The 13,148-nt window shown below is 35.2% G+C and overlaps 1 protein-coding gene across 2 annotated transcripts in view; it reads right to left on the bottom strand.

The window, feature by feature from the left end:
* HBS1L (HBS1 like translational GTPase) overlaps positions 1-7,581 on the bottom strand; it is a 76,171-nt gene extending 68,590 nt beyond the window's left edge. Inside the window, exons 1-2 of one of the 2 annotated variants that reach the window (XM_019732731.3) lie at positions 7,390-7,581; positions 3,890-3,955 (exon numbers count right to left, since the gene is read on the bottom strand). In XM_019732731.3, the coding sequence (XP_019588290.3) occupies positions 3,890-3,955; positions 7,390-7,432 (109 nt within the window). In that variant the 5' untranslated portion in view covers positions 7,433-7,581. The remainder of the gene's footprint in view (positions 1-3,889; positions 3,956-7,389) is intronic. The other variant, XM_019732730.3, reaches the window with a different exon arrangement.
* Positions 7,582-13,148: the final 5,567 nt, after the last annotated feature.

Genomic DNA, 13,148 nt, shown 5'->3' with positions numbered 1-13,148 from the left:
CTTAACCAAACTAGCTCATACCAAATGGTAAACGGGAAAGATGTGAGTATAACATTCAAGTTGTTTCGATTTATGAAAATCCTCCCCATCCTATACCTCAATGTTTTGCATCACTGCATAATAGCAGCAGGTGCAAAGTTAATAATGCCAATCACAGAATATTATATTACAATTCTAATTGTATTGTAATACCAAATAGTTCCACATTCTTCCTCTTGGCCCAGTTTGATCACGTGTCCTGTCTCTGTGTGTGCTTATTGCTTGGCTCTAAGCATTTTGCTTTTGCAATATTATTCATCAGTTTCAACTCTTTCTTACACCTTTTTCTATCAGCCTTTCACCATTTTTTTTAAATGTAATGTCTTATATTTACTGGAATGTTTATTAGGAAATTAATGTATCTTTTCAAATGTGCAAGAATTTTTATTAAGATGATTACTATTTTTGTTAGTACTTTACAGGTTGAGTAGTCTGTCATGATCCTATTTTTCCCCAGAAGTTCTATTATTTTTAGTACACAATTTTGGAAGACCACAAGGTTATATACATTATGTATAATATGTGTATATATATATATATATATATATATATATATATATATATATATATATGTGTGTGTGTGTATAGATAGATAGATAGATAGATAAATAGATAGATAGATAATACATATAGTGCCAAAAAAAGTGTACACATTTTAAGAAAAGAAAAAACTATTAAAATTGTAATACTCAATATATACTGATAACAAAAGATGAATACAAGTCACGTTTGACTTCTGCAATTACAAGAGGTGCTAAAAGTGGTTACCATCAGCGTCCAGACACTTCTTCTGAGTACGGCAAACTACTGCTTGAGCAACGTTGACCAAAGTGTCCACTTGTATACATTTTTTTTTGTGGCACCCCCAGTATATATAAAATCCCTCTTTTCCCCTCTTGAGCAAGAATATAACATTGCTATTACAAAGTCAGCATGACCAGACAGGAAAGACAACCTACTTCATAGATACGCTACGATAACCACTTTTTTACATTAATATCTCAGAATGAGGTAATGTATCTCAATCTCATGGTACCTTAGCATAATGCAATACTTAGACTGATGGACAATTTTTTTTAAGTGGTACATAAAATAATGGTATGTCTGATAATCTGTGACATCTTAGATGTAATAAAATGTAGTAGTAAAAAATGTGAACTGGGCCATTTTGTGCCTGGTGAGTTAAAAATTACTTTCCTGGCTGAAATAAACTATTCAATTTAGCCTAAAAATAACAAATACACTTTCCCCAACTTCCTCTCATAGCACTAAACTGTGAGGAAAAACCTAAGACAAATCAAAAATTAAGTGAGGCAAGAAATCAGATAGTCCCTCAACAATTTTCACTTGGGAAATATTAACAGGGAAAAGGAAGTTGTCATGCAGGGACTCAAGCGGGGTCACTAGTCCCGCTCCCCACACAAGAACGCAGGACATGGTGAGGTCAAAAAGGAACACCCACAGAGCCATAGATAGGGGAGTCATACCACTATAGTCTCGCTGGCAGCTGGGCTGGACACACAGGAAGCAGGAGACACAGGATCCACAACCCGCTGTCCACTTGTCTCTGCCAACCAACCTCGCTTGCTAACTGCAACCTGCCTCTCTGCAATCCGCAACCCACACTCCGCCACGCCACGCCACTGTACCACCCTTTGCTATCTTAGCCACGGCAGTTATATCAGTGGCTAATGGCTAACCGGTAACAGCCGATGGCCAACTAGCCACAGCTGATGGCCATCTACTACCTGAGCCAGCACCTTTCCACGTGAGGCCGAGAGCCTAAAAACTGCACTCCTGGCTCTGTCAATGTCCAGACTTCAAATCTAACTCCTAGGAGCTGTTTTCTCTAGGGAGTTTTCCCATGCCCTCCTCACACACAAATCCAACTCAGAAACCTTTATTGTAGCCATTGTTTTGGAAGTAGTAATGGCTGGATTTGCTGGGGAGAGGGGAGTGGGAAGGAGGGTAGGAACATTCCCCAGGGAAAACAGCTACTTACAGGGGGAAAAAAAGTCCAAATCTTTGAAGTGAAATACAAGCCCAAAATGCACAAAAATATAATAAAAAGAGTGAGAGAAAAGCAATGGTGAAAAGGGATAACTATAAAATGCTATTCTTTTCTGAAAACTTAAATGCTTTCAGAAAAATTGGACAACGATAGTGACATAAAACTTAAGGCATTTTGATAAACATAAAAGTTTAAGATTTCATGTAACTGCCTAAAATTATTTCCTAAACACCTTAAAATAAGCACTCATTAAAGATATGGCGCTTTAGGCCTCTTCCCCTGGAGATTTGATTCACTGGTGCTGGATTGGAGCAGGAAATTTATGATTTTAAAATCACTCCCAGCTGACTGGTGTCATCAGGGAAGGTTAGGAAGCATTGGCCTCGAGTCCCCCCTTTCACCTATTTCACCTGGAGTCCACTTTGTATCCCATCATCACTTTATTATAAAATACTACCCCCTTACAGAAAAACCTTCAATAAGCTGACACTACACACCTAAAATTAAAACCTGTCTTCCAAAATTTGGCTCCTATTTCTTTTCCTAGCCCTCTTTCCTGCTGCAACTGCATTAATCGTGTAACTCTTCCCAAATACACTTGACTTAGAGCCCACTGTTATTTCCTGTATCTAGAATCCATTCTACTCCCAAATTCACCAGTCCCAATCCCACCTCCTTCCAGAAGCCTTCCCAGACTCCTTCAGGCAGGACTATTTCTTTACCCACCATACTGTTGTATAGCACGTTGTTTGAATGGGACTTTTAACCGGCTGCCTTATACCACACTAATTTATAAATTTATTAGAAGAGACTTATTCTTACACGTTAATTGATGCTCAATAAAGATTCTGAATTGGAATGGACTGAATAAGGATTACTACTGTTAAAGTAATCACACAAGGAGGTCATTAGACTGAAGTGGCTCTAATGCAGGGGTGTCCAAACTTTTTTCAACGTTTTTTTACCAAGGGCCATACGAGGTAAAATACACAAACAGCCAGGCCACTCACTCAAGGTGAAGTACGTATTGCCTCACCTGGTTTATTTAAGTAAACTAAATATATTTTTGGAATTTGCTGCAGGCCAATTAAAAATGGATTGCGGGCCGCAGTTGGCCCGCGGGCCGCAGTTTGGACACCCCTGCTTTAATGCCTTGGTGGCAAATGGAAAACTAAGCCTAAAGTTAATTCCTGTGAATGCCTCAGGACTAAGAACAACAGCCAATCACAAAAAGCCAATTAGGCTTCTCCAAATAATAACCGTTTAAGCTAAAGTCAAGCAAATAACTTCCTTGCGTTGCTTTATGTCCTCTCTATAAAAACCCTGCTCTTAGCTCCTGTAGTGGAGCCCTCCTAACCACTTGCAGTTTGGAGCTGCCTGACGCTTTCTTCAAATTGTTTAAAGCTAAATGATAGAATCAAAACTTTAAATTTTATTCACAGCTAAAGAATTATTTTATACACCTTCAAAAGTTAAAATATAATTACCTTTTTAAATGTTACATATTATTAGTCTTATGGAACACTCTAGTCCTAGAATGGCAATAGTACTTGCTAAACGTTTTTAAACACCCAAATAATGAATATCAAATTATATATATTTTTTTAATTTTATTTTATTAAATTTATTGGGGTGACAATTGTTAGAAAAATTACATAGATTTCAGGTGTACAATTCTGTATTACATCATCTATAAATCCCATTGTGTGTTCATCACCCAGAGTCAGTTCTCCTTCCATCACCATATATTTGATCCCCCTTACCTTCATCTCCCACCCCTCACCCCCCACCCTCCTTACCCTCTGGTAACCACTAAATCAAATTATATTTTTAATTCACCTGTTGATGGCGAAATACAATAATCATCCTCTACAGACTGGCCATAGAGATCATCATCTTCAAAATCTAAAATAAAAACACACAAGGTAAATTCATGTACAATTTCTTTTTATATTCTTAGTTATTAACAAGAAAGTATCTGAATTCTTTCCAATGAAAATAAACTATTATCAAAATTAAAGGAATTTGGAATGTCCACTTTTCCAAAAAATTCTAAAAATTTTACCCACTAAGTAGGTATTGACTTTCTATAGTTATACATTTATAAAGACATACATAGTTATTCGGTTTTTAAGCTAATTGGGTTTTATTAAGTTGTTCCAATATTTCACCTCAGGTGATCAAAAAGTAATAATCCCACAGGCCACATACTTGAATTTTCTTTCCAGTGTTGACAAATATCCGAAATAAAATCCATCCATTTTTCTTCACCAAATGCCCTCTATAACCAAAGCATTTATTTTTCATACAACTGACTATAATAGGGTATAAAATCAGACCATGAAAGCAGTTTTTCTTCATGTAGAGCTAGATCATCTCTATAAAAACCAGCTTATCCTAAACTCTCTTGTGGTCACTCTGCTCAGGCTAATTGGTCTTTTTTCCTACTGACTAGACTATGCTCTTTAACCAAATTTTCTTAAGGCTGTTCCCTTCTTTAGTTAAGGTTCCTACTCAAATGTCACTTATTTGCAGAAGTCTTCCCTGACCACTCTCGGTAAAAAGCAGCGAGCCCCACTGCCATTTTTACTCTCTAGCACACTCCTCCAACCAAATGTCTTCGAAGCACTATATGTGTTTCATTCCCTGAGACTACAAGCTCTTTCAGAGCAAGACTATCTAGACAACTACCTGGTGCATGTTTGGCATTAAACTAATACTTGTTTTATTATAAATTAATGAGTCAAACAATGTAAAACGAAAAACCCACAAAGAACATAAATATATCTGCATATATCATTTATTCATTCGACAAACACCAACACTAGGCCAGGGACTATTAGAAACGTTTGGAGTACAACAGCGAGTGACAGGCACATTCCCGTATCTCTACCACTTAAAATCTAACAGGGAACACAGACAAGAAACGAACACTTACAAAACCATATGACAAGTGTTTCACGTGAGAAATACAGAGCTGTTTGGGAACACACATGTACAACAAAAATAGAATTGGCATTCGGGTTGCTAGGAAAAGAGCCCAGAAATACAATATTTAACCAATTCCAAAGGAAAGTTAGCTACTTTCTGAGGGTATTCATACAGCAGGAACAGCATGTTCAAAGGCTGAGACCAAATGTTAATGGCAAAGAAAAATTAAATAAATGCTACTATTGGATTAAAATGTGTAACATTCAATAAGTTAGATAACAATCCCAAGTTAATAACAACTTATTAGCAAATAAATGAGGAGCCATTCACAAAAATGTATTTTTAGATATAAAAGACAAGAAGAATCTTTACTAGGTCAGTTTTTCAATACTGAAATTGACCCTAAAAGTACCACAATATAAAAAGATAAAGAGAATTCTTTCCTGGGATTTTTGTAAAGTGGTTCTTTACCTCAACAAAATTTTGGGAGAATTCCCTGAATGTAAGCATCGTGCTGGCTACTAGAATAAATATAAAGTATGGACTTTGCCTTCCTGGTACTTTTAAATTAGTAGCTAAGGCAGTCATGTAAGTGCTATTCAAATCACAAAGAAGAACGAAGTGAGAGTTAGAGGTACCAATAGGTTTTGCAGCACAAACTCTCTCTAATGAAGTTCTATTAGTTTTGAGAATTTTTAATTTATTATTCTAAGAATTTATTATTCTAAGAGTACAAGGAAAAGCTTCACTGGGAAGAAAAATAAACTGGACCCTGAAAATGAGTGGAACTTTTGTAAGCAGGAAAAGGGATGAGCCTCCTATGCTATAGGAATAGCTTAATTATGACATCATCAATTGTTCCAAAGAAACATAACCACCTGACCCGGGGTTGCCAAGGTGAGAAGATATTTAGCGCTCACTCCTCAGGCCAAGAACTTCTCCAGGAATCTTTCCTTCACATAGAATTCCTACTCAAACTCCTCCAACCAATTCTGAATAAGGTGTTCTCACAGAGCTTCTAGGCCACTGTACTTTTTGCAGGATCTCATACGGTAAATGGGCTGCCTGTGTACCTTCCCCTTGCAGACTCCCTCAAACATCTTACTATCCATCCCCAAAACTTAGAACAGTATTCTAAGCATTCAATTCATGAAGAATAAACACTCAATTAATGTTGCTTGAGGAAATTATATTTATTAAAGAAATGAATAAGCAGTAATTAGACCTAGTCATGTTTTTTTATCATATCTGCAAAACTATCTCCCAGGCTAAACTCCCTTCTTAGGTCACCATGGTCCAAATGCAATCCTTATGTCCACTGCAATACCTAAAACAGCCTCCATTCTAAAGTGAACACCAGGAACCTAACATGTGCCAGGCTGACTGGGTTCCAGTCTCCAAAGGTGTTAGTTACCCTCAACTATGGTTAGAGCATCCGCATGTTCTCCAATAATCTGCTGGGAGAGCCAATAATAACCATCAACGTATTAAACACCCTACATGCTCTGCATTTTACAGAGCAATAGGTCTTTATTCCTCTTCTGCACTTGATCGTATTTGTTTATAATTTTAGTTTATATGATGCTTGGCGATGCCTATAATTATCCCCTACACAGAGACTAACTCTAACTTCTTTTAAACTCCTAGAGAACATTCATACACAATTTCTTTCTTTTAATACATTTTTAAAAATCAGTTAAGTCATTTTCGAAGCCCTCTTTCTTCCAGTACTGCTTTTTTTTCCATTCCAAAATACATTTACATTGAGATTATCAACCAAGAATTGAGTAGACACATAAGATTACCTAATGGACTCTTTGGGCCTTTTTAATGTGTATCTTTTCTTCCCCCTTCTAAATTTCCAATTTAACTTGAAACTCATAGAAACTAAACTAAAGTTAGCTCAAGCCACATTCTGCACTAAATATGTATGAACAAACACAAAATATTTACCATGTAAATTTAACACAGCTACAGCAAAACAGTTGATTGTAACCATTAAATAAATCCGTATTTTACAAATAAGCGACGTTTCATGGTTATTTTGAATGGGGGGTGGCGGGGAACGGAGGTAAAAGTAGGCAAGCGTGTATATCTCCACGGAGAAAATAATGAAGAGGGAGAGGACATAATGCTTACGTGTATAAATACCACCGGATCCCGGCCTCGCCAAGTGTCCTTCCCATATGACACCGTAAAGCACCAACCCCGCCCTATTTAACAATCCCAGAGGTCATGTCATAAAAGAACACAATTTTCTGGCACTCAAATGTCCTATTAGTTTCTCCAACTAAGTCTCCAGCCTGGCATCACTGACGAGGAACTCACAAATCGAAGTGGATGCCAATAAGCTGGGATCCCGGCTGGAACAGAGAAAAATGACATTCCGGCATAAGCCTGTCACTTACCTTCATCATAGTTATAGCCTCGAACATTCCGATGCCGGGCCATGGCGGCGAAGAGGGCATTCGCCACAGTCCCTTACAAAACACCCGCTCAGATACTGATAAGGCGCCAACTGCGGCCTGGAGAACACCTATACGCCATCTTGGCTTCCGGCAGTCTTCCGCGCTGAGCGCCTGCGCACGCGCAACGTCTTGTATGTGCACTGAGCTACGGCAACCTCTCAGGGTCAATTAAACCCCTGGGAACGCATGCGCACTCGTGCACATGGGCAGGGGATTGCGTTTTAGCTTGACCTCACTTGCTGGCAGGTTGACTGACGGGAGTTCCAAAGAGGCGGAACTCCACTGCTTACAATATGTTGATTTGGACCAAATGTTAGGAGCTGGTATCCTTCACCTACGCCTGCGTTCCAGAATATTTTCCAAATTTGGTGTCTGATAATCTAGTGAAAAAGCTAATTGTGTGCTGAATAAGAGCCAAGGCCTTATCTTATCCAACTTTCATCTTTGAGGCCTACTTAGATCCATAATAAGCATTAACAAACTTGTGTACATTTGCTTTAAGAATTAGTCCAAGCTTTAGAGAGGAAAAACTATTCTTTTTAAGTATATATATATATATATATATATATATATATATGGTTAAATTGAGCGTCTGCTACAATAGCTCACCAATGCTTTCGTGTAATTCATGATTTCATGTATATGGGTCCTGCATAAATACCTCTAGTAAACAACTATCTGCCCTTGGCGATATAAATTATTATTAACATCATAAAAAAGGATTCATTGAGCATTCATTTAATACATAATTGTGTGTAACATGCTGAGTATTAAATATAGCTTTTTAGTCATAGCACATCATGCCACTTATGTGCTAATGATAATTGTTGTTGATGAATAAATCTATAAGCCACTATTAAATGTCCTTATTTCTTAGAAAACAAAGTGAATTATACTATGTAAAAAACTACCTCATACTGAACAAACTACACTTCAGTTTTAGCATGTGTATTTGAAATGGTGATACTTTATTTAACAGTAAATATCAAATTCTAGAAATGAATGAAAAGCTTACTCGGCTTTTTATTATCCACAATAGAAATAATAATACAAATTCAATTCATATTTGTAAGTGACTTGAAATATAGTTTATACATACACTTGAATGCATCTAATAAATGTTTGTTCTTAACTATCATTGCTGCTTAATGTAGCTCCAAAACAAACTTATACACAAAAATAGATAGTTGCTAATTTTATATGGCTTAAATGTTTCCTTTTACACTTCACAACAATTTTTACTGCGGTCTGTTTGTCAGTAATATAGTAATAGTATCTAATTCGTAAAGCTGTGAATAATTATCTATGTAAGAGGATTTCACACAAATATTAGTAGGTGCTTTAAAATTTTAGATATTAAAATACCAATGGCAACTTCCAGCTCACTGTAATTGTCAGCTACAAGCTTCAGTATAACTTACTGAGATATGAAGTAGATGAGTTATAAACTGACCACATAAACAGAACTACAGGAGCAATGAAGAAAACATTACTTCTGCCTGAGAGTTAATATGTAATTTGCTTCTGAGTCATCAATAATGCACTCCCTTAAAATTCTAAATACTGGAGAGTCTTGATTATGTCTCAAACAATAAGGCCTCAGTAGCAAAGCATTCACTGATTTCCTTAGAAAGTTTTAAGGATTTTATTCTCCCAGCGCTCTTTAGATGTGATTATAAGTTTTGTGTTGTGGTTGGATGCAAAGTACCACGATTTAGGATTACACAAACCTGGATTTCAGTACCAGTTCTGCCACTTCCTGTATGTTAACTTCTTTGGACTCAATTTCTTCATCTGTAAAATGGATACAAGAAGTTATGTCTTCTCTTTTGTGAAAAGTAAATGAAGCGATGGATGTAAATACAGTAACTGTTACAAAATAGGTACTGTAAGGAAGGAAAAATTGTCTACCTACTTTAGGTCCCTGACTGGGTCTAAGAATTAAATTGACATAAGACAGGTTAACAGGACAAAAACCATACAAGTTTAAATATTTACTGATATATGAGAGCTTTCACAAGAGAATGAAGACCTGAAGAAATGACCAGAGCAGAATGCTCTTGTACCTTTTAGACAAAGAAATAAACAATTTGTGAAGAATTGACAAAACAATGGGAAGTATTGTAGGGAAGTAACTAGGAGATATATGGTGTGGGGGGGGGTGGAGGGGGGGTGTGCAAAACTAGTGGAAGATAAGGGTTATTTCAGTAAGTTTGTACAGATCCATTTCAACATCAAGTTCCAGTCTCTGATGAGAAGGATGTTCTTTCTTTCTAGTATAGGGAGGGCACCTTTCTCATGGGAAATTTGTGGTCTGCTTTAGATAGAAAAGGGTAGGTAAGACAGCCCTCCTCATATCTGCTGTAATTCAGATTCCTTTCGCTCAAAATAATCAATATGTTTTTTTGGGGTGACATGCTCTGAAATCTTTCAGTGCTCAATAAATGCTAGTTCTCTACCACATTTATTAGAAAACTCTACCTGTGTTTCTCCAGAACCCTAATGTCTGGAACTTTGCATGTTTGCTGGATGAATTACTGAATTTAAAAATACCGTCTTTAGATATGAGCTATTTAACAAATGCCATAAGTGACTATACAAATAATTATATCTATTTTTGAAAAAATTATAAATGAAAGTAGCATAACTACATTACTGAAAAGTTTGTAACGCATTTATTGAGGAATCATTGACAAACAATAAACTGCACATACTTAAATCATACAATTTGATATGTTTTGACATGTGCATTCACTAGTGAAACCATCAACCCAATCAAAATAATGAACATATCCAGACTCCCAAAATTCCTCAAGTACCTTTATAATCTCTCCTTCTGCCTCTCACTGTCTCATTATCCTGGCCCCTGCCAACAACTGATCACCTTTCTGTCACTATAGATTAGTTTGTATTTTCTAAAATTTTATATAGAGGAAATAATATAATATGTATCTTTTTATCTGGCTTCATTCACTCAGCTAATATTTTTTTTACATTTATTCATGTAGGTGCTTGAATCAATAGTTCAGTCCTTTTTATTGCAGAGGGGAATTCTATTGTATAGATATATCACAATTTGGTCTTCTATTCACCTATGGATAGATGTTGGCTAGACCAAATAAGGCTGCTGTAATTATTCATGTACAACTCTTTGTATGGAAATAAGCTTTGATTTCTCCTAGATAAATACCTAGGAGCAGAATGGCTGAATGAAATGATAGGTTATGTTCAGCTTTTTAAGAAACTGCCAAACAGTTTTCCCAAGTGGTAGGAACATTTGGTATTCCCACCATCAGTGTAGTTACATTTTCTCCACATACTCACCATCACATGGTATGGTCTAAAGAAATTGTGTTTCTTTGACATTTCTATATCCCCTTTGGTGAAGTCTGAATCTGTTTGTCACTTTTTAATGAGGTATTTGTTTTCTTATTTTTGACTTTTTTATATTCTAGGCACAATTGCTTCATCAGAAATATAATTTGGAAATATTTCTCCCAGTTTATAACTGGTCTTTTCATTTTTTAATAGTGTCCTTCAAGTTTTGGGTTTTGATGAAGTCCAATTTATCAATTTCTTGTAATGGATTGGGCCATTGATTTTGTATCTAAGAAATCTTTGCCTAACCCAAAGTCACAAAAATTTTCTTCCATTTTTTTAAAATAAGTTTTACAGTGTTGAGCTCTAAATTTAGAGTTATGATCCATTTTCAGTTGATTTTTGTATATGGTGCAAGGTTTAAGTCAAAGTGCATTTTTACATATATATATTCAAGTGTTGCAGCACCGTTGTTGGAAAAAAGTCCTTTCTCCACTGAATTGCATCTTTATCTTTATCAAAAACTAGTTGTCCGTATTTATATGGTCTGTTTCTGGACTCTCCATTCTGTTTCACTGATCTACTGATTTACTGAACTAGCTTGACACCAGTACCATGCTGTCATTATTGTAGCTTCATAAATCGTGAAATGAGGTAGTGCCAATCCTCCAATTTTGTTCTTTTTCAAATTCTTTTAGCTATTTTAGGTCCTTGGAATTTCCATGTAAATATTAAAATGAAGTTATTAATTACTACAATTATTCCTGCTTAAGTTTGTTACTTTATTGAATCTGTAGATCATTTGGGGGAAAACTGACATTTTAACATTGTTATAAACATGCAGTGTTTCAGCACATGCACATTGTATGTCTCTCCAGTTATATGTTGTCTTTCATTCCTATCAGTAATGTTTTCTAGTTTTCATTCCTATCAATAATGTTTTCTAGTTTTCAGTAATAATGTTTTCTAGTTTTCATTCCTATCAATAATGTTTTCTAGTTTTCAGTAACAATAATGTTTTCTAGGTCTTGCACTGATGATTTAATTCTAATTATCTCATTTTTTTTATTCTATTGTAAATAATATTTTTAAATTTTAAGATAAAATATACAATTAAACTATTAAAATTAATAAGTTAATTAGTACCATAAATACACAGAAAACTGTACTTGTATATAACAGGAGCAAACAGTTGGAAAATAAAAATTAAAAATAAGGTAGTTATGTTAGCATATAAAATGTTACCAAATATATAGGATAAATATAATAAAAGATGTGTAAGGCCTAAACTGAAACTAGAAAACATTGCTGAGCAAAATAAAAAAATTCACATTAAATAGAGACATATGCCATGTTCATGGATTGGAAGAGTCACTATTACTACGTTAAATGAGAGAGACATCTATTCCTCCCAATTTAATCTTTATCAAATGTTATCCTAGTCAAATCCTAGCAGTTTTTTGGTGGAAATTGACAGATTATGTAATTTAAACAGAGCAGCGAAGATCCTAGAATAGCTAAGACAATATCAAAAAAGAATCAAGTTGGAGAACTTACGCTATCATTAAGATTTATTTTGATGCAATAGTAAGTTAAACAATCTGATACTGATACAAAGGATAGAGAACTATAACATTGAAATGCTATGGAGAGTTCAAAAACAGATCCACACATGGTATCACCCAATTTACAACTAAGGTACTACTGCAGAATATCTGTATGACCATGAGTGAGCGAAGATATTTAATCAGAGCACAGAAAACACTAACAATAAAAGAAAATATTCATAAATTAAACTTTATTAAAATGAAGAACTTCTGTAATAATACTATATTGTATTTTGAAAGTTAGATCTTAGAAAGATCTAAAAGAGTAGTTTTTAAAAGTTCTCATCACAGGAAAACAAAATTGTAACTGTGTGATTATGCATGTTAACTAGACTTATTGTGGTGATCATTTTGCAATATATACAAATATCAAATCATTATGTTATACACCTGAAACTAATATAATGTTATATGCAAATTATATCTCATTTAAAAAAATTAGGAACTTCTGTTTATCAAAAAAACAACAATAAGAAAGTAAACAGGCATATATGAAAAATGCTCAACTTCAGTAGCTATTATGGAAATGCAAATCAAAACTACAATGATACACCACCTCACCCTGTTAGAACGGCTGTTATCAACAAGACAGGTAGTAAGTGTTGAAGAGGTTGTGGAGTAAAAGGAACCCTCATACACTGCTGGTGGTAATGTAAATTGGTACAGCCACTCTGGAAAACAGTATGGAGGTTCCTCAAAAAATTAAGAATAGAATTACCAAACAATCCTGCAATCCCTCTTCTATCTACCACAAAAATCTGAAAACATTCATCT

Source organism: Rhinolophus sinicus, chromosome 2, assembly GCF_057876585.1.
Source record: "Rhinolophus sinicus isolate RSI-liver-muscle chromosome 2, RSI-T2T, whole genome shotgun sequence".
Classification (NCBI taxonomy): domain Eukaryota; kingdom Metazoa; phylum Chordata; class Mammalia; order Chiroptera; family Rhinolophidae; genus Rhinolophus; species Rhinolophus sinicus.
Note: the sequence above shows the minus strand (reverse complement) of the source record. Positions and strands in the feature narration are given on the sequence as shown.